The sequence below is a fragment of the Hippoglossus hippoglossus genome, chromosome 19 (genome assembly GCF_009819705.1).
Source record: "Hippoglossus hippoglossus isolate fHipHip1 chromosome 19, fHipHip1.pri, whole genome shotgun sequence".
Taxonomy (NCBI): Eukaryota; Metazoa; Chordata; class Actinopteri; order Pleuronectiformes; family Pleuronectidae; genus Hippoglossus; species Hippoglossus hippoglossus.
Genome location: NC_047169.1, coordinates 5,478,959 through 5,499,828, shown reverse-complemented (window position 1 = coordinate 5,499,828; position 20,870 = coordinate 5,478,959). Strand labels below are relative to the sequence as shown.

Below are 20,870 nucleotides of genomic sequence, written 5' to 3'. Positions count from 1 at the left end.
TCCTTGTGTTTGCATGTTGTTATTTCCAGGTACTCCTGCTTCCTCCCACAGTCCAAAGTGATGCAGACTGGGGTTAAAGCAATAGTTCACCCAAAAATGAAAATTCACTCATCATCTACTCACCACTTTGCCGATGGAGGGGTGCGTGAAGTGTTTGAGTTCAAAAAACACTTTTGGAGTTTCAGGGGTAAACAACGTAGCAGCCAAAAATCCAATGTAACTGAAGTATCTGGTGACCGGTTCTTCAAACGTAAAAAAACAACAGAAAAAAAACTGAAAATCCCTTCATCCTGCTCCTGTGGTGTCATCCAAGTTTTCCGTACGCCCCGACATTATAATTCGACTTGAAACAGCGTAATTTACACCGTGTTTTCAGCCTAAATGTCTGATCAGTGATTAGAAATGTATGTATTGATAAATGAGCTATAGGTTACACAATAGGATGGCAACAGGTAATGTGCGTGCTACCAGTGACATAACCAGGAAACATCACTTTATCTCCACAAGGTGCTGAAATGCACCATTGTCCGACACAAACAGTGACAGCAGACACTTTTGTCTCATCTTGTGGAATGTTCCACTTCAGTTCTTTTTGCCGTCTGGTTAAGCATTTGACATGTCGGGGTTTTTACCCACACTCTCACACTGGGTTTGCAAAACATGTGATACTGTATGTGGTGGTTTGTCCTCACCATCAGTTTCAATATTCATGCAGTAAATCAGAGCTGTGTATAGATTGAGATAGGGACAAAATGTAGCAATTAATCCACTAGTCATATGTTTGATCACAAAAACAAAAACACTATATTATTTATATGTTTACTACATTTAATTGTATCTAGTTGTGTCCATGTTGCACATCTCCTTTAATTCTTCTTGCTAATAGGGGCAGTGGCCTCTAAACTGTGTACGTATGAACTTAAATAACTGGATTGATCAAGATGTTTTTCTACAAGAATGAATGAGAAGGAAGGAGGAAACTGTTTAATATTGACAGTGAAGTAGGGTGTCATGTGGGAGGGGCTCACTTCTCCGTAGCTGACTGATAAAACCAAGCTTAAATAGAGAAGCGAACAAGAGCCGTGCACTCACACAATGGCTTTGGTGAGATGGATCTGCACGCTGACTCTGACCAGCCTTTTCTCCACAGGTGAGTCACACTGAATTGAAAAAAACGTATTTGTTAATCGGCAGATGCTGGGAAATTGTATTCAACTATAGTAGGCATATGTAGAAATGAACAATATCACACATTTTATCTATACCTAAAGTGACCTGATGTCACTTTAAAGTGACCTGAAGCTGTTCTGATTTAGTTTTTGACAATTGTCTCATATGGGAAAAACCGCCGTGTATTTTCAGCACGGTGATGTTAGATGTGGACCAAGTACAACTTTAAATTAATTATTAAACTTAAGTTAAGTTAACAATTAAGAAATGATTTGCACTTTTAATTACAAATTAACCAGATAATGTCAGATGTCAGCATGTAACCACAATGTAATACTTATTCCAAATATTTTTTTTAATCTGAAAATTATTTAGAAATATCTTTTCCTGCCAATTTATCTATAAATGCTGAAATAACTAATCTGACACTGTACTTGAATTAACACATTATCAAGTCGAGTCAAAGGCTTAAAATATGAAAATAAAACAATTTTAAAATACATATGAAAAATACAAAAGCAATAAAATGTTAAACATCACAAATATTTGATAGATAAACTATTGCACAATAGCAGAGTCTCAAACTCAACTTGAATTGAAAGCCGAAATGGAATCTTGAGCAAGTAAAAGTCCTCATTACTTTAAAATGTAATTTTATGTGTAAGTTTGCGTTAACTTTATTTAATTAAATCAAATTTACTTACATCCTAAATTATGTAAGTATAAAACATAGTATATAATTTTAATTTATTACAAGTATCTTCAGTTAAGTGCAAATGTAAGGGTTCAATATTCTTTATTAATGTTTTATTTAAATCCATAAATGGAGATGACTGAATACATTCAAATTAAAGTAGCCTTTGCTGTATTGGCCTATAGAGAAGAAGAACCTTTTGATTTTTTAAATTTGTTGACTTAACTTCAGCGAGTTCCTCTTATTTGAATAAGTGATTGATGAAACATTATTACCACGAATAAAGCCATTAAATTAAGTAATTAATGTATTTGATGTGTCAACCAAAAAAGTGTATAATGGTTAAAATAAGATATAAGTTCCAAAGGAGCACTGTCTTTTTAACAATAGGGAATTGTATCTATTGTTGAGCTTATTTTTTTCGAAACATCACACACTCCTCACATATCTGTGATTAACCAATTTGTTTTGTCTCCTCAAGAGTTACATGCTCAGCTGGATGGTAAGATCATGATTTTCTACTTAAATCGTAACATGTTTCCAAGTCAAACTGGCAAATAATAATATAATGGGAATAATTTTTGAATTTTCTTCTTTCCAGTATGTGGGATCACTCCCCTGAACACCAGGATAGTTGGAGGAGAAGATGCTCCACCTGGAAGTTGGCCTTGGCAGATTAGTCTGCAGATGTTTGGCAGCCATTTTTGTGGTGGTTCACTCATTAACAGAGAGTGGGTGATGACTGCTGCTCACTGCTTCTCCAGGTGGGTAACTAGTCTATAATAGAGGATGCATTTGTGTGTGTTCTCGTCTGTGGTTCAGCAGTGATTTTCTTCTTAAAACTGACACTTATTTGTATTATTTTAGCACAAGTACGTCGGGCTTGCAAGTTTCTCTCGGCCGTCAGAACCTGCAGGGCACAAACCCAAACCAAGTGTCCAGAAGTGTTGCCAGAATCCTTTTGCATCCAAACTATGACAGCGACAGCAGCAACAATGACATTGCTCTACTCAGACTCTCGTCACCAGTCAAATTCACTGACTACATCAGACCTGTGTGTCTTGCATCCAGTGACAGTGTGTTCAACAATGGTACAGATAGCTGGGTCACTGGCTGGGGCAACGTCAAGGAGGGAGGTGAGTCTGCTTGTTGCTGACAAAGAGTGTTGTTTAAGTGTTATATCAACTGTAGGTGGATGTATGAATTGTGTCTCTTCTTGTTGGCCTCTCAGTGTCATTATCGTTCCCTGAAACTCTACAAGAAGTGGAGGTTCCAGTTTTGGGCAACAGACAGTGTAACTGTCTCAATGGAGTCGGTACAGTCACAGACAACATGATCTGTGCTGGTGTTCTGGCAGGAGGCAAAGACTCATGTCAAGTGAGCTTCTTTTTTTGATTTGTAACTTGTTGGTCAGCGTGTTGAGGACTTTGTGAAATCCTCAGTCGTCTCCTCTTTTTGTCCTCAGGGTGACTCAGGAGGTCCAATGGTGAACAAACAGGGCTCCGTCTGGGTCCAGTCTGGAGTAGTAAGTTTTGGTTTTGGTTGTGCTCGGCCCAATCTGCCAGGAGTCTACTCCAGAGTGTCCCGTTACCAGTCCTGGATCAACTCCATCATCCGCTCTGATAGGCCAGGATTTGTCCAGTTCACTTCCAGTGGGCTTGATGCTGACAGCAGCTACACCTGTCCTGGTCTCCCACCTCCTCTTATTACTACCACTACTGCTACTGGTCCTAGTACTGAAGGACCAGAAGCTACAACCACCAAAGCAGTGTCTCAAACCACAAGGCCAGACTTGACCATGTCAAGTGCTAAATGTAAGTATTCTGACTACCACCTTTACCTAAGTTGGTCATTTTATTATGTCTCTGCTCAGGCAACAGGTGGTGAAACTGCACTGGTTAGTGGAGGCATACATCTACAGTGCAGTAATTAGGTTATCATCTAAACAAATACTCTGTTTATCTTGTTGGTTCTTCTGTCCGTTGCATGTACTTTCATTAAACTCTTTGAAATTATTCTATGTGTCAGTGACATTAATTTGAGCTCCACTTTCTTTGCTCTGTTGTTTGCAGTGTGTGGCATCACTCCTCTGAACACCAGGATAGTTGGAGGAGAAGATGCTCCACCTGGAAGTTGGCCTTGGCAGATTAGTCTGCAGATGTTTGGCAGCCATTTTTGTGGTGGTTCACTCATTAACAGAGAGTGGGTGATGACTGCTGCTCACTGCTTCTCCAGGTGGGTAACTAGTCTATAATAGAGGATGCATTTGTGTGTGTTCTCGTCTGTGGTTCAGCAGTGATTTTCTTCTTAAAACTGACACTTATTTGTATTATTTTAGCACAAGTACGTCGGGCTTGCAAGTTTCTCTCGGCCGTCAGAACCTGCAGGGCACAAACCCAAACCAAGTGTCCAGAAGTGTTGCCAGAATCCTTTTGCATCCAAACTATGACAGCGACAGCAGCAACAATGACATTGCTCTACTCAGACTCTCGTCACCAGTCAAATTCACTGACTACATCAGACCTGTGTGTCTTGCATCCAGTGACAGTGTGTTCAACAATGGTACAGATAGCTGGGTCACTGGCTGGGGCAACGTCAAGGAGGGAGGTGAGTCTGCTTGTTGCTGACAAAGAGTGTTGTTTAAGTGTTATATCAACTGTAGGTGGATGTATGAATTGTGTCTCTTCTTGTTGGCCTCTCAGTGTCATTATCGTTCCCTGAAACTCTACAAGAAGTGGAGGTTCCAGTTTTGGGCAACAGACAGTGTAACTGTCTCAATGGAGTCGGTACAGTCACAGACAACATGATCTGTGCTGGTGTTCTGGCAGGAGGCAAAGACTCATGTCAAGTGAGCTTCTTTTTTTGATTTGTAACTTGTTGGTCAGCGTGTTGAGGACTTTGTGAAATCCTCAGTCGTCTCCTCTTTTTGTCCTCAGGGTGACTCAGGAGGTCCAATGGTGAACAAACAGGGCTCCGTCTGGGTCCAGTCTGGAGTAGTAAGTTTTGGTTTTGGTTGTGCTCGGCCCAATCTGCCAGGAGTCTACTCCAGAGTGTCCCGTTACCAGTCCTGGATCAACTCCATCATCCGCTCTGATAGGCCAGGATTTGTCCAGTTCACTTCCAGTGGGCTTGATGCTGACAGCAGCTACACCTGTCCTGGTCTCCCACCTCCTCTTATTACTACCACTACTGCTACTGGTCCTAGTACTGAAGGACCAGAAGCTACAACCACCAAAGCAGTGTCTCAAACCACAAGGCCAGACTTGACCATGTCAAGTGCTAAATGTAAGTATTCTGACTACCACCTTTACCTAAGTTGGTCATTTTATTATGTCTCTGCTCAGGCAACAGGTGGTGAAACTGCACTGGTTAGTGGAGGCATACATCTACAGTGCAGTAATTAGGTTATCATCTAAACAAATACTCTGTTTATCTTGTTGGTTCTTCTGTCCGTTGCATGTACTTTCATTAAACTCTTTGAAATTATTCTATGTGTCAGTGACATTAATTTGAGCTCCACTTTCTTTGCTCTGTTGTTTGCAGTGTGTGGCATCACTCCTCTGAACACCAGGATAGTTGGAGGAGAAGATGCTCCACCTGGAAGTTGGCCTTGGCAGATTAGTCTGCAGATGTTTGGCAGCCATTTTTGTGGTGGTTCACTCATTAACAGAGAGTGGGTGATGACTGCTGCTCACTGCTTCTCCAGGTGGGTAACTAGTCTATAATAGAGGATGCATTTGTGTGTGTTCTCGTCTGTGGTTCAGCAGTGATTTTCTTCTTAAAACTGACACTTATTTGTATTATTTTAGCACAAGTACGTCGGGCTTGCAAGTTTCTCTCGGCCGTCAGAACCTGCAGGGCACAAACCCAAACCAAGTGTCCAGAAGTGTTGCCAGAATCCTTTTGCATCCAAACTATGACAGCGACAGCAGCAACAATGACATTGCTCTACTCAGACTCTCGTCACCAGTCAAATTCACTGACTACATCAGACCTGTGTGTCTTGCATCCAGTGACAGTGTGTTCAACAATGGTACAGATAGCTGGGTCACTGGCTGGGGCAACGTCAAGGAGGGAGGTGAGTCTGCTTGTTGCTGACAAAGAGTGTTGTTTAAGTGTTATATCAACTGTAGGTGGATGTATGAATTGTGTCTCTTCTTGTTGGCCTCTCAGTGTCATTATCGTTCCCTGAAACTCTACAAGAAGTGGAGGTTCCAGTTTTGGGCAACAGACAGTGTAACTGTCTCAATGGAGTCGGTACAGTCACAGACAACATGATCTGTGCTGGTGTTCTGGCAGGAGGCAAAGACTCATGTCAAGTGAGCTTCTTTTTTTGATTTGTAACTTGTTGGTCAGCGTGTTGAGGACTTTGTGAAATCCTCAGTCGTCTCCTCTTTTTGTCCTCAGGGTGACTCAGGAGGTCCAATGGTGAACAAACAGGGCTCCGTCTGGGTCCAGTCTGGAGTAGTAAGTTTTGGTTTTGGTTGTGCTCGGCCCAATCTGCCAGGAGTCTACTCCAGAGTGTCCCGTTACCAGTCCTGGATCAACTCCATCATCCGCTCTGATAGGCCAGGATTTGTCCAGTTCACTTCCAGTGGGCTTGATGCTGACAGCAGCTACACCTGTCCTGGTCTCCCACCTCCTCTTATTACTACCACTACTGCTACTGGTCCTAGTACTGAAGGACCAGAAGCTACAACCACCAAAGCAGTGTCTCAAACCACAAGGCCAGACTTGACCATGTCAAGTGCTAAATGTAAGTATTCTGACTACCACCTTTACCTAAGTTGGTCATTTTATTATGTCTCTGCTCAGGCAACAGGTGGTGAAACTGCACTGGTTAGTGGAGGCATACATCTACAGTGCAGTAATTAGGTTATCATCTAAACAAATACTCTGTTTATCTTGTTGGTTCTTCTGTCCGTTGCATGTACTTTCATTAAACTCTTTGAAATTATTCTATGTGTCAGTGACATTAATTTGAGCTCCACTTTCTTTGCTCTGTTGTTTGCAGTGTGTGGCATCACTCCTCTGAACACCAGGATAGTTGGAGGAGAAGATGCTCCACCTGGAAGTTGGCCTTGGCAGATTAGTCTGCAGATGTTTGGCAGCCATTTTTGTGGTGGTTCACTCATTAACAGAGAGTGGGTGATGACTGCTGCTCACTGCTTCTCCAGGTGGGTAACTAGTCTATAATAGAGGATGCATTTGTGTGTGTTCTCGTCTGTGGTTCAGCAGTGATTTTCTTCTTAAAACTGACACTTATTTGTATTATTTTAGCACAAGTACGTCGGGCTTGCAAGTTTCTCTCGGCCGTCAGAACCTGCAGGGCACAAACCCAAACCAAGTGTCCAGAAGTGTTGCCAGAATCCTTTTGCATCCAAACTATGACAGCGACAGCAGCAACAATGACATTGCTCTACTCAGACTCTCGTCACCAGTCAAATTCACTGACTACATCAGACCTGTGTGTCTTGCATCCAGTGACAGTGTGTTCAACAATGGTACAGATAGCTGGGTCACTGGCTGGGGCAACGTCAAGGAGGGAGGTGAGTCTGCTTGTTGCTGACAAAGAGTGTTGTTTAAGTGTTATATCAACTGTAGGTGGATGTATGAATTGTGTCTCTTCTTGTTGGCCTCTCAGTGTCATTATCGTTCCCTGAAACTCTACAAGAAGTGGAGGTTCCAGTTTTGGGCAACAGACAGTGTAACTGTCTCAATGGAGTCGGTACAGTCACAGACAACATGATCTGTGCTGGTGTTCTGGCAGGAGGCAAAGACTCATGTCAAGTGAGCTTCTTTTTTTGATTTGTAACTTGTTGGTCAGCGTGTTGAGGACTTTGTGAAATCCTCAGTCGTCTCCTCTTTTTGTCCTCAGGGTGACTCAGGAGGTCCAATGGTGAACAAACAGGGCTCCGTCTGGGTCCAGTCTGGAGTAGTAAGTTTTGGTTTTGGTTGTGCTCGGCCCAATCTGCCAGGAGTCTACTCCAGAGTGTCCCGTTACCAGTCCTGGATCAACTCCATCATCCGCTCTGATAGGCCAGGATTTGTCCAGTTCACTTCCAGTGGGCTTGATGCTGACAGCAGCTACACCTGTCCTGGTCTCCCACCTCCTCTTATTACTACCACTACTGCTACTGGTCCTAGTACTGAAGGACCAGAAGCTACAACCACCAAAGCAGTGTCTCAAACCACAAGGCCAGACTTGACCATGTCAAGTGCTAAATGTAAGTATTCTGACTACCACCTTTACCTAAGTTGGTCATTTTATTATGTCTCTGCTCAGGCAACAGGTGGTGAAACTGCACTGGTTAGTGGAGGCATACATCTACAGTGCAGTAATTAGGTTATCATCTAAACAAATACTCTGTTTATCTTGTTGGTTCTTCTGTCCGTTGCATGTACTTTCATTAAACTCTTTGAAATTATTCTATGTGTCAGTGACATTAATTTGAGCTCCACTTTCTTTGCTCTGTTGTTTGCAGTGTGTGGCATCACTCCTCTGAACACCAGGATAGTTGGAGGAGAAGATGCTCCACCTGGAAGTTGGCCTTGGCAGATTAGTCTGCAGATGTTTGGCAGCCATTTTTGTGGTGGTTCACTCATTAACAGAGAGTGGGTGATGACTGCTGCTCACTGCTTCTCCAGGTGGGTAACTAGTCTATAATAGAGGATGCATTTGTGTGTGTTCTCGTCTGTGGTTCAGCAGTGATTTTCTTCTTAAAACTGACACTTATTTGTATTATTTTAGCACAAGTACGTCGGGCTTGCAAGTTTCTCTCGGCCGTCAGAACCTGCAGGGCACAAACCCAAACCAAGTGTCCAGAAGTGTTGCCAGAATCCTTTTGCATCCAAACTATGACAGCGACAGCAGCAACAATGACATTGCTCTACTCAGACTCTCGTCACCAGTCAAATTCACTGACTACATCAGACCTGTGTGTCTTGCATCCAGTGACAGTGTGTTCAACAATGGTACAGATAGCTGGGTCACTGGCTGGGGCAACGTCAAGGAGGGAGGTGAGTCTGCTTGTTGCTGACAAAGAGTGTTGTTTAAGTGTTATATCAACTGTAGGTGGATGTATGAATTGTGTCTCTTCTTGTTGGCCTCTCAGTGTCATTATCGTTCCCTGAAACTCTACAAGAAGTGGAGGTTCCAGTTTTGGGCAACAGACAGTGTAACTGTCTCAATGGAGTCGGTACAGTCACAGACAACATGATCTGTGCTGGTGTTCTGGCAGGAGGCAAAGACTCATGTCAAGTGAGCTTCTTTTTTTGATTTGTAACTTGTTGGTCAGCGTGTTGAGGACTTTGTGAAATCCTCAGTCGTCTCCTCTTTTTGTCCTCAGGGTGACTCAGGAGGTCCAATGGTGAACAAACAGGGCTCCGTCTGGGTCCAGTCTGGAGTAGTAAGTTTTGGTTTTGGTTGTGCTCGGCCCAATCTGCCAGGAGTCTACTCCAGAGTGTCCCGTTACCAGTCCTGGATCAACTCCATCATCCGCTCTGATAGGCCAGGATTTGTCCAGTTCACTTCCAGTGGGCTTGATGCTGACAGCAGCTACACCTGTCCTGGTCTCCCACCTCCTCTTATTACTACCACTACTGCTACTGGTCCTAGTACTGAAGGACCAGAAGCTACAACCACCAAAGCAGTGTCTCAAACCACAAGGCCAGACTTGACCATGTCAAGTGCTAAATGTAAGTATTCTGACTACCACCTTTACCTAAGTTGGTCATTTTATTATGTCTCTGCTCAGGCAACAGGTGGTGAAACTGCACTGGTTAGTGGAGGCATACATCTACAGTGCAGTAATTAGGTTATCATCTAAACAAATACTCTGTTTATCTTGTTGGTTCTTCTGTCCGTTGCATGTACTTTCATTAAACTCTTTGAAATTATTCTATGTGTCAGTGACATTAATTTGAGCTCCACTTTCTTTGCTCTGTTGTTTGCAGTGTGTGGCATCACTCCCCTGAACACCAAGATAGTTGGAGGTGAAGATGCTCCACCTGGAAGTTGGCCTTGGCAGATTAGTCTGCAGATGTTTGGCGGCCATTTTTGTGGTGGTTCACTCATTAACAGAGAGTGGGTGATGACTGCTGCTCACTGCTTCTCCAGGTGGGTAACTAGTCTATAATAGAGGATGCATTTGTGTGTGTTCTCGTCTGTGGTTCAGCAGTGATTTTCTTCTTAAAACTGACACTTATTTGTATTATTTTAGCACAAGTACGTCGGGCTTGCAAGTTTCTCTCGGCCGTCAGAACCTGCAGGGCACAAACCCAAACCAAGTGTCCAGAAGTGTTGCCAGAATCCTTTTGCATCCAAACTATGACAGCGACAGCAGCAACAATGACATTGCTCTACTCAGACTCTCGTCACCAGTCAAATTCACTGACTACATCAGACCTGTGTGTCTTGCATCCAGTGACAGTGTGTTCAACAATGGTACAGATAGCTGGGTCACTGGCTGGGGCAACGTCAAGGAGGGAGGTGAGTCTGCTTGTTGATGACAAAGAGTGTTGTCTAAGTGTTATATCAACTGTAGGTGGATGTATGAATTGTGTCTCTTCTTGTTGGCCTCTCAGTGTCATTATCATTCCCTGAAACTCTACAAGAAGTGGAGGTTCCAGTTTTGGGCAACAGACAGTGTAACTGTCTCAATGGAGTCGGTACAGTCACAGACAACATGATCTGTGCTGGTGTTCTGGCAGGAGGCAAAGACTCATGTCAGGTGAGCTTCTTTTTTTGATTTGTAACTTGTTGGTCAGTGTGTTGAGGACTTTGTGAAATCCTCAGTCGTGTCCTCTTTTTGTCCTCAGGGTGACTCAGGAGGTCCAATGGTGAACAGACAGGGCTCCGTCTGGGTCCAGTCTGGAGTCGTGAGTTTTGGTTTTGGTTGTGCTCGGCCCAATCTGCCAGGAGTCTACTCCAGAGTGTCCCGTTACCAGTCCTGGATCAACTCCATCATCCGCTCTGATAGGCCAGGATTTGTCCAGTTCACTTCCAGTGGGCTTGATGCTGACAGCAGCTTCATCTGTCCTGGTCTCCCACCTTCCCCAACAACTGCATCTACAACACAGCCAAGTATCTTAGTGACTCCTGCAAGTGAGTGTCCTGCTTGATGTCTTTTGAATCATAACTTTACACTTCTTGTTTAACCTATCTTCAATTTAATTCTGCTTCTCTTAATTCATCAATTTCTACCATGAAGGACCAGTGTGTGGCAAAGCTACCTTAAACACTCGTGCTGTAGGCGACAGCAGTGTTGTTCTTGGAGGAATGTGGCCCTGGATGGTGAGCCTCCACAAAAACGGGGTCTTCACATGTGGAGGAACCCTCATCGCTGATAAGTTTGTCCTCACCTCCGGCCAGTGCTTCTCCACGTAAGAATAAGCGTAATTTACTTAATTATTTACAAATATTTTCCATCGGACATGACTTTCTAAAGATGTGTTTTTATACTCCTTACAGCTCCAGTCCAAATGTTCTCGAGTGGAGAGTGTTTCTTGGCCAGCGACTTGTGGGCAGTTCTGAAGAGTTTGAGAGTTCTGTGGGTGTTGTGAAGATTATCCTGAGCAAATTTACAGGCTTTAACATTGCTGTACTGCAGCTGGAGAAACCCGTCAGCTACATAGATTATATCCAGCCTGTGTGTCTGGATAACCACAATGACAGATCCTTCTTCTTTGGTAGTCAATGCTGGGTGCCAGGCTGGGGGAAGGGCAGTAAGAATGGAGGTGAGGATCCTTCAAGCTATGTTACCCTGCTCAGACTTGGTATTAACATCCATCCTGAGTGATCCAATCACAAGTGGTCAGCACGCACCCAAATGCGTCCTGAGATCTGATCAGGCAGACCACGTTGGGAGGTGATCTTGGATGCATGGGGCCTCATTATTTTTGCTGTGTGATGACAAATGTGCGGTTTGTCGAGACGCTTCACACAAGTGCATTGACAGAAAGCATGAATGCAAAAGCACGAGTACAAAGCCACAGCACGAATGCTAAAGCACGAGTGATCAGTCCTCTCAGAACGGATGTTAACACCAGGTCTGAATAGGGCCTGGTTTTAATTGGATTTTAAGATGTGACTGACATGAGTCAGGCTTCATGATGTGTAAGACATATACTGAAAATTCACAAAAACTGTATTCTTGTGTTTTTAAGGTGCTGACAAAGCTGGCTCAAGTCTGCGAGACCTTGAAACTCAAGTGGTAAACTGTGGGAGTGTTTCTGATTCAGACAACATTTGCACTTATGCCATAGACCTTCAAGAGGTAAAAACTAAAAGTTTCCCATCCACCTGAGTTTCTTCTCATCAGGGAAGAAGTTTTCAGATCAGGACCTGACTGATGTTGAATTCTCTTTTTCTCTTTGCAGGGGGATCAGGGCGGCCCTCTGCTCTGCAAATCAGACTCCACTTGGTTCCAGGCGGCCGTTGTCACAATGAGTGGGAATAAATCCGTGCGGGCAGATATTCAGTCATTTGCCAAAACCTCAAGATTCGGGTCATTCTTAAAGGAGACAGTTGGTGATATGCCATCTCCTGCAACGTCTACAACAGCAAATGCAGCAGAAAAAGCATTTTCCTTGTTCTTTAGTTTTGCTGTCGTTATTACCTCCATGTTCCTGTTGTAATGATGTGGTATTTGTTGAAGCTGCGTGAAATAGTCCAATACTGTAAATGCACTTACAATACTCAGGTCAAACAAAAGAGAATACACCATGAGGCACTTCCAATCAAATGTTTATATACCTAACAGAAGGTATTTTACTGTAAGAAATCTGTAGACAAATTGTACTGCAAAATGCTAATTTTTTCAAAATGTGTTAATCCAGCTGAATGAGGTAGAGTATTTATTCTCTGTTCCATCAAACCATGCCTATTTTCTTTGAGTCACATTATAAATGTCATATTGAGTCATGAAATAAATATTAATGAAGCATAAAACAAATGTTTATTTACATTCATTCAGAAAAAAAAGCAATTCAGTTTAGCAAGAGAAGCTGCTCCTAAGCATATTTTAATGTAGCAGTTTTGATGATAAGCAGAAGCCAGCAGATCCAAGTGCATTGTGTTTTTTTCACTTCCACCTAAAAAACACAAAGGAACACAGATAGTTTGCAGGAATAATAAACAAATTGGTGCGGCTTGATTGGATGTAAGAGGACTGTTGGGGCTTGGCAGTGGTATATGTCCTCTACCATTCTAGTGCCAGTGATGTTTATTGTTCTGGTGTGGCTGCAGCTTCATTAGCCCCTGGTTCTGCCGCTTCTTCTGCCTCATTCATCATTTCTTTGTATTTACTCTTGAAAAATCCAGCCTGAGAGAAAAAAAGAAAGAAAGTGACATTAAAACATTTCGATCCTGCATTAAAGCTGCTTCATACATGAAGGGAAAGAAGAGAATAACTGCTGAATAGTTCAAAAATGAAAGGATAGTGTTCATTTACTTTTATTAGGGGTGGAACACCGTTCATTGACTCCATAAGGCTGTATAATAAACTAAAATAATTTATATATTTCGAGAGTCTCACCTTATACAGGCCAGCAGTGAGTAGAGCCAGCAGAGCTAACCCTCCCAGCGATCCCCCGACGATTTCTTTGGTGAAATCTGGTTGTGGATACACTTCTATCTCGGCTTCAATCTGAGACATGAAATGACATGAAGGTGGATCAAAATCAAGCTTATTTGAAAGACAAGTAAAATAAATAGAATGTGGAATCACCTTGTGAATCGGAGGCTTGTTATTAGACCCCGTAGAAAAGAAGATGTACTGGTTTGTGTCGTACTCCAGAGTAGCCGTGCTGGTCAAGAGGAATTTTGCTGAGTCGAGTCCAATCTGTTTAAAAAATGAAAGACTTCGTGATGAGAACGACGTTACCTTTGGTGACGTTCAATTTCTTTAGTAAATTACTGTAATTTTACCACGTTAGAATGAGCACCAGTTGTAAAATACTTCAAAATGCATGTTACAATGTGACACATGCACATCAGTTACCTGCTCTATCCATCCTGAGCTGATGTTGGCAGAGATTTTGTACTTTTTACTCTCCAGTCTTCCCATGAACCTACTGCACCTGAACACTCCGCACCTGGCTACAGAGCAGTCCTGTGGGTGAGGAAGAGACGGCAGAAGTTGTAATACTGTGTAAGTACTTCAATCCCCAATTGTAGATAGTATACTCACCACTACATTATTCTCCTTTATCATAGCAACAAAGTCTGTGACAGTACGTTCTTCGTCTGCCTCTCTTCGGCAGTCTGGAATCTGGAATAGAACAGGTTTGCGTCAGTTTAACAGACGACCAGATGTGGTTCTCATGTGACCACGTCCCTCCCGTTCTTGAGGCTGCAACAGCGACATGAGAGACTTTTCTGGGATCAGTAACGTCACCTGCAAACTGCTCGAATCCACCCAGATGTCTTTATCGCCGAGCTTGACAGGCACCTTGATCACCACCGTGAAGTTCAGCGCCCTGATGTTGTTTGTGACCTGTCAGAAGAGGAGAAAAGGAAAGGATTGATCTGAAGAGGCTGAGCAAGCATCAGGATCCAGATGATGAACAAGTTATTAAACTCAGCCAAGATGATTATGTTTTCATCAGGGTTTGTTTGATATTTAGAAGGATTACGCAAGAAAAGAGAAAGAAACTTGGTGAAAGGATCCATTAAATTTTGATGTGTATACTTATTTAATCTTTAAAATTGCAATATTTTCTACATTTCCTTATTATCATGGATCTTGAAACTAAACCAGGCACGTTTAGGGGGCTGATATTGATGAGCGTGTGTAATTTGGTGCAGATCTAGTTAAAACATCTAGGATCTAGTGAATTTAAATTTGGTTTGATAAGGGGACAGTTGGGCCTCGGCGAAGGATATGATCATGTGAGGAGATACTTTACCACAATTGACTGCTTGTGAGGTTTCAGCACATCGTTCTTTCCAGATGTGAAGTTGTTGTAGCTGAGGGAGCTGAAACAGATGTTTTAATTTCAGCTAATAGAGTGTACACTTTGAAATTATTAATATTTTAATGTGATTTCTTTGACTAACACAGGAAATAAAAACACCAAACCTTTCAATCGTGACCAAAATGCTGTACTTCATGTCCAACCATTTCATTTGGTAAAGTTCACTTGAAGTGGAATGTTCCTGATTCTCACTAAAAGAGAGAAGTGAAATTAACTCTGTGAATTATGTATTAGTGATGTAATATGAATATTAAACATTATAGACAGGCACAGTACCTGGAAGCATTTGCAGAGATAAAAATCTTCCTGTCAAATCGTCTGTTGCTTTCGATCCCATAGGAGACGGTGAACAAAGCCTGTAATGAAAGAGGGCTGAGATTGTCTCTGCGTTTTGCTGCAGCAATGGGAAGAGATGCCTGTTTAAAAATAACACAAACCTCAGTGTCGCTCTTGAAAATGGGGTTGTTAATAGTGCAGGTTGTCGTTCCTCGCGATAAGCCATCTTCACTGTCCAAGGAGTTGCACTCAATTCTTCCCTTCATTAAAAGGCAATCAATGAAACAACAGCACATTTAAAGCTGAATTGCTGTGTGAGCGGTAGACTGTATCTGTAAATCAGCAATGTGTCTCCACTTCCTCCCGTGAATGAGCCTTAAATACCCTGAACCTAAAAGTAAGGGTGCTGCCATCTTGATATTTTGGCATAATTTTGAGAATAGCCAGTCTGCGCAGTAAAGATGTTTTGTTGTTAATCAAGACCGATACACATGGTCAAGAAATCCATTATAACAGACCAGATGCAAATGATTTACAGCAAATTTTTGCTCAATGCTAGATATGTATACGTAAAATGGAGCCTTGTCCGTATTCTGCATTCATTTAATCATTATTTAGTTTTTGTGCACATCTTCTGAAGGTTTATGGATATTGATAAAACAGACAAAATGGAGCAGTACCACCGGTAATCATAGGGGGCAATGTAGCCAATCGTTTAAGCGAGACAGGACATGAGGAAGACATTTCAGCAATGGCGGAACTTTGTGAGGAGAGATTTGAAACTCTTGACTCGGTGCTGCCCTCTAGTGGATGTACAGCTTAACAACCATACCAATGTCAACGACGCATTGGAAGTATGTCGGCAGTGACCGTTAAACGAATGAGCCCTTACCTGCAAACCTGTGAACTTCCTGTAGGAGAGCCCAGCTGGGTACGTAAGTTTCACGTAGCTGTTGTAGGAGTCTTCGTCTCGGTTCTCCACTGATACTGTGACGTCCAACAGTTCATCAATGCCCACCTTCAACTCTGAGGAGCTGACAGAGAAAAGGGAAGGTGAAGGCACAGAAAAACAATAATCTAATAGTCTCCTTTTGTGCTAGCAGCTCGGTGAGGCTGCACTTTATAGCGATCCCCTCAGCTAGATGCTCACAGTCTACTATGCCAGACATGTTCTTGAAGAGAAGAGAAATGTAACCTTGCCCACACCCAAAGGTTGGGCTTCACTTTTGGTTCTCACCTGTTGAAGTTGAAATCCACTTTCAGGTTATCTACACACTTGTTGTCAGTGCCACAGTTGATCTCAAATTTCAACTGTGGAAGAGAGCATGAAGAAAAACATGACAATGACAAGAATTCATGAAAGTTCAAATTAAAGCTGTTCACTTACTCACTCTGTTCAGTTAAATCGACATTTATTGCAAGTTTGTTTAAAGGTCACTTACAGAATGATAAGTGGTAGTTTGAGCCTGCTGGGCCAGACTTGGTTTAAGGTTTGTAGTAGAGGGAATACCGTCAAAGGTGAATCTGAGCTCATTTCTAAGTACATTGAGAGCATCCTGAGGACAAGCCTGCGAGAGGAGGGCACAGTTGGGAAATACTGTTAGTTTGAACTCCGTGAGTTTGTTTTGTTTTGTTTTTCAGACGGAAACCTCTTTGGGTTGTGATATAATCTGATGTTAACAACTCACCTGAATAAAGAATTTCACTGGGAAGCATTTTGGCCTTTGTAAGTCAACTTCAATTGACCCGGTCTTCTCTCGTTGTTTGTCCTTGATGTAAGCTCTGTTGTTTGGGACCTTGCGGGTGGCATCCAGTGTTAAAGTATAATTGATCTTTGCTCCAGCTGGAATGAATGACGGTTGAATCTACATATTACTCATGTACACGGACATGTATTTCAACAGATATACAGTGGCTCTGTGGTTCAAGAAAAGTGAGAGGAATGAGTAACCTGTGGAAACTGTAGAAAGTTTGGTCATGGTAAAGCAGATTTCCGCTGTGTTCTCCAGTGGGTTCTGGCAGTTTTGGTTTTTTGTAGGGACCTGGTTTGGGTTGAACGACATCGTAGCCTCTACCATTACCACAGGCTTTGACCTGGAAATGGATAGAGGAGGAAAAAATGAGGACCACCACGTTTTCATAGCATCAAATCAACAAAATATTAAAAACGAACACTTGGAAAAACATCAGTGTGATAAGATCTACCGAATAATGTGAGAAAACATTATTTGACGTGCACTCTGACTGTTTAATTTGGGCCATGTCCTATCAACGAACATGGAGGAGGAGGTGAACTAATTTCAAGACAAAAATAAATCTGATTGACAAGAGCTGTGACACTGTTGAGACAAAAAAAGTTCGTAAACTTTTCAAGTAAAGGTTTATGACATATACTGCATCCAGCCACCAGGTGGTAATCAAGAAGCTTTGGCTTCACTTTTGGGAGCTAACAAATCTTCCATCTATACAGTCTATGCTATAAATTATATTTTTATATAATTGTAAGCTTATAAATTATAAGTTTACAAATGAACAAAATTAGTAGGTTAACAAAGGACTGTTATAATGACAGACAGTAGAATCTTGTACAAACCTGAGTAAGACAACTGTGCCCTTTGACCCCACTGCTAAGTCAGGCAGACTGTCGCCACTGCGGTCAAAAGACGAGTCACTGATTGACATACCGAAGAACCTAAGTTGTTGCCGGACTTCAGAGGCAGCAATTTTCTGTGGAATTTAAGTATTTTAGATAAAACATGTTAATCTATCGAAAAGAATTAGGCCTCACAGACTGAATTTGTTACAGTCCCACTTAATTCCCCTTAAACTCTTCTATGTTCTTCATAATAACATATTCAAAAGGTTTGACATCAAAAAATTCCCCTCACGGCCTTGAAACAACTTAACTCTACACCTTATGGCCCAGGCCCTGCCCCCAATATCCCAACCCTCACAGCGCCACCTGCAGGTGAAGAGCCTTTTTCAGCTGCTTGGCCCCACCCACAAGTTGACAGTATTAGTTTCTTAGGTTTGTGACATCACAAACCCCGGCTGTATCCATATTTTTCCAACTGGCATTTGTTTTGTAGTGGAAAATTCAACTGACCAGTGTCTAAGGTATTGGAAATCCCCCTGACCAGGTGTCTCACTGCTGTGATACTGTCTACCTGACAGGATGGAACCCTTACTTGGTGGTGTCTCACTGCTATGACCTTGATCAACAGGGTGCATGCCCTTATTTGGTGATGTTTTTCTTCCAACTGCTACAGCGGACGGACAGGCACAGATGATGATCTCATGTCTTTCATGTCTTTTTTTCATATTATGTTCTATGTAACGCCTCTTTGTATAAGTTCTGGCTTTTGTGAACTTGCGGCCAGTTCCATTTTGAGCACCCGTGCTTGTTGTGTAACCTCTGCAGAGTTTACTATTATAAAGACTCAAAGGCAACTCCAGTCTGAGAATTTCATTATTTCAAATCTCAAGATGAATTTCCATCACAGTTTACTGCAGCTTTATGGTGGAAAAACGTTTTTGATCACGTCAAACCCTGACATATGAATATGTTTTTATGATTTTCACCCGAGGGGGACATTTAAATTTTTTTTTAGCCTAGTCACCTGTGAGTAAGTCGAACTGACTGTGCTTCCTCCTTCGCCGTGGAATATGTAGATGCTGCCTTGACCACCGTTCTCCAGAGGTGCACCAACTGCCACCTCCCTGAGGTCATCTGCGTTGAGATCAGGCAGCACAGCGAGAGAAGAGCCAAACCTCGCCTGGTCGGACTCATCCCCTCTCAGCACTAACGGAGATTCGAAGTGACACTCGACCCTCTGTTCAAAATATATGGAGGAGAGTCAACGTTTGCCTGGATGTTAAGAAAAAAAAATTAATTTAATGGCACTAGAAGAAATGGTCACTTACCAAACGAGCTAAACCGCAAACGTAAACTCTTCCCTCTCTATCAGCTTCCTTGTACATAGGGGCAGATATGAGGATTAGGTCAGTGTATCCGTCATTGTTCACATCCATGGCACGAACCTCTGCCCCAAAATATCCACCAGTCTGAAACTGTTTAAGAAACAAGAAGAAAACAAGACTGTTTATTCCAGATCTATGTACACGTTTATTGTCTATATATCCGATCAGAAACCACGCACCTGCCATGGGAAGGGATCAATCTTTTGATTGATCTGTCCACGAACTGCCATCACAAGTCCTCTGTGTTGATATCTCGGAGCGCCAACAATTGTCAATTGGCCTTGTCTGGTTTTTGCGATAGTCATGGAGTAACCTGAAATTTAAGAGTCAAAGCAAATAAATCAAAACATCCAAAGGTTTAGCTACACTTGACAAAAGAGTCATTAATAAAAACTAACTAACTTTAGTAGTGGGTGTAGTGTTTTTCTTTTCTTTGAAGGGTTTCTAATTTACCTTTAAATGTAACTTTGGTGATTTTTGGAGCTTCATGTATGACATGTGAACATGTTTTACTCACATGACCCTTGCATGTACAGTACTTTCTGACTCCTTGTTTTTCATTTGCCTTTTTACCTTTTTTTGCTCAATTCGTGTCGTTAGCGTTGGAGGGAGGGTTACAGTAGAAAAGTACTATTCAGGTGTGTATTAATTTGTTATTACTGTAAAATTCTTACCCAGATAACTGTCTTGTAACATGAACAAAGGCTCATATGAACTCAGCTTCTGGCCTGATAATGTGTATTCCATGTAGCCTCCTTTCCACTGGTTGGCGCCAACAGTGCCCATTTGAATTCCCTGTAATTCAGAACCACAATCAGCCCACAAAAGCGAAAGTTAAATGCATTATAGAGTCAAAACATGTCGCCTGTGTGTAGCCTTTCTATCACAAAGGCAGGTGTCGGTGTCTTTCATTATTATTACCCCTGGCACATAAGCCACACTGAATCCCGCCTGAGCCATTTCCATTTTCAGTGTCTCTCCAGTGGACTGAGATCCTGAAACAGCAAAAGAAATGAGCACTGAGCTGAATCCCACAGTTACATACCCGCTGTTGTTGAATGGATTTACAGTGGCAAGCTCGTCAAAACAAGTTCAACTTATTTTAATATAATTATCATTTCAGTGTTTGAAAACATAACATAAGAACTGGATGTGCATCATGAAAGGAGCCCAATAAACAACATCAACGCTAATATTTGTCAACTGAGAATGTAAATGGGATTTTAAGCTGTAAGTTTACATCCGTACCCTCAATAGAGAAGATTTTGTCCTGCAAATTCTTCGTTATTGCATCAAGTGCGTCAAAGCTCTCTACTCGAAACACGTGATTTGTCGAGAGCGAAGATGCAATAGAGTCCAGTTCCTGTTTCGCCCTTGTGGAATCGAACGCTCCCCCCACCTAGAGGCATGTTGAGAAAATAGTTTTAATGCTGTTCAACAGAGTTGATTTTTTTACTCGTTCATAGATAGTTTATCCACCTGCACTCATCACGAAACCAGAGTTAAAAAGTAAGGTATTTATGTAAAAAAATTCAGAGAAGGTAAATAAGAGAGTAATTCATTTAATACAAAAATAACAAAGAATGAAAAGATATATCTGTAAAAAAGACAAATTAAGAGGGAGATTAATAAGTAAAATTCAATGAAAAGTCTGACTAAAAAGGTAGGTCTTGAGTTTGATATCCACATAAATAGGTTTAAGAGATTTTTAAACCAATAAACTTTTTTCAAAATCAATTCTGAAGGCAGCAAGAGCAGAGATTTTAAAAAT

The 20,870-nt window shown here is 42.1% G+C and overlaps 2 protein-coding genes and 1 long non-coding RNA gene across 4 annotated transcripts in view; 2 read left to right on the top strand and 1 right to left on the bottom strand.

The window, feature by feature from the left end:
- The first annotated feature begins 2,482 nt into the window (after positions 1-2,482).
- Positions 2,483-11,679, top strand: LOC117752775 (transmembrane protease serine 9-like). 2 transcript variants are annotated; one of them, XM_034570395.1, is made up of 26 exons: positions 2,483-2,628; positions 2,732-3,000; positions 3,096-3,241; positions 3,330-3,678; positions 3,937-4,099; positions 4,203-4,471; positions 4,567-4,712; positions 4,801-5,149; positions 5,408-5,570; positions 5,674-5,942; positions 6,038-6,183; positions 6,272-6,620; positions 6,879-7,041; positions 7,145-7,413; positions 7,509-7,654; positions 7,743-8,091; positions 8,350-8,512; positions 8,616-8,884; positions 8,980-9,125; positions 9,214-9,562; positions 9,821-9,983; positions 10,087-10,355; positions 10,451-10,596; positions 10,685-10,970; positions 11,077-11,248; positions 11,337-11,679. In XM_034570395.1, exons 1-26 carry the CDS (start codon positions 2,552-2,554, stop codon positions 11,662-11,664), a joined length of 5,913 nt encoding a protein of 1,970 aa, XP_034426286.1. In that variant the 5' UTR covers positions 2,483-2,551; the 3' UTR covers positions 11,665-11,679. The 2 variants fall into 2 exon arrangements, with proteins under 2 accessions (XP_034426286.1, XP_034426287.1); XM_034570396.1 differs by lacking the exons at positions 9,821-9,983; positions 10,087-10,355; positions 10,451-10,596 and having other exon boundaries at positions 9,214-9,556; positions 10,917-10,970.
- Positions 11,680-12,290: 611 nt separating this feature from the next.
- LOC117752796 overlaps positions 12,291-20,870 on the top strand; it is a 19,447-nt gene continuing 10,867 nt past the window's right edge. The window contains exon 1 of the long non-coding RNA XR_004612142.1: positions 12,291-12,712. This is a non-coding gene — a long non-coding RNA (uncharacterized LOC117752796). The remainder of the gene's footprint in view (positions 12,713-20,870) is intronic.
- The window catches only part of LOC117752787 (integrin alpha-D-like), a 13,318-nt gene continuing 5,057 nt past the window's right edge, over positions 12,610-20,870 (bottom strand). The window contains exons 9-30 of the mRNA XM_034570407.1: positions 20,348-20,498; positions 20,021-20,094; positions 19,774-19,894; positions 19,279-19,412; positions 19,043-19,189; positions 18,739-18,951; positions 17,712-17,845; positions 17,070-17,212; positions 16,807-16,961; positions 16,561-16,686; positions 16,356-16,429; positions 16,011-16,152; positions 15,280-15,378; positions 15,119-15,198; positions 14,947-15,033; positions 14,774-14,843; positions 14,263-14,361; positions 14,056-14,136; positions 13,867-13,977; positions 13,594-13,707; positions 13,402-13,512; positions 12,610-13,188 (exon numbers count right to left, since the gene is read on the bottom strand). Of these exons, the coding sequence (XP_034426298.1) occupies positions 13,090-13,188; positions 13,402-13,512; positions 13,594-13,707; positions 13,867-13,977; positions 14,056-14,136; positions 14,263-14,361; positions 14,774-14,843; positions 14,947-15,033; positions 15,119-15,198; positions 15,280-15,378; positions 16,011-16,152; positions 16,356-16,429; positions 16,561-16,686; positions 16,807-16,961; positions 17,070-17,212; positions 17,712-17,845; positions 18,739-18,951; positions 19,043-19,189; positions 19,279-19,412; positions 19,774-19,894; positions 20,021-20,094; positions 20,348-20,498 (2,565 nt within the window). The 3' untranslated portion in view covers positions 12,610-13,089. The remainder of the gene's footprint in view (positions 13,189-13,401; positions 13,513-13,593; positions 13,708-13,866; positions 13,978-14,055; positions 14,137-14,262; positions 14,362-14,773; positions 14,844-14,946; positions 15,034-15,118; positions 15,199-15,279; positions 15,379-16,010; positions 16,153-16,355; positions 16,430-16,560; positions 16,687-16,806; positions 16,962-17,069; positions 17,213-17,711; positions 17,846-18,738; positions 18,952-19,042; positions 19,190-19,278; positions 19,413-19,773; positions 19,895-20,020; positions 20,095-20,347; positions 20,499-20,870) is intronic.

What these genes read in the sequence shown, in the direction of transcription:
- LOC117752775 (XM_034570395.1), top strand. Translation starts at nt 2,552, where the DNA reads ATGTTTGGCAGCCATTTTTGTGGTGGTTCACTCATTAACAGAGAGTGG. An exon ending in GGGCAACGTCAAGGAGGGAG is followed by an intron (nt 8,885 to 8,979) that starts GTGAGTCTGCTT and finishes TTGGCCTCTCAG; the next exon opens with TGTCATTATCGTTCCCTGAA. An exon ending in TATCTTAGTGACTCCTGCAA is followed by an intron (nt 10,971 to 11,076) that starts GTGAGTGTCCTG and finishes TCTACCATGAAG; the next exon opens with GACCAGTGTGTGGCAAAGCT.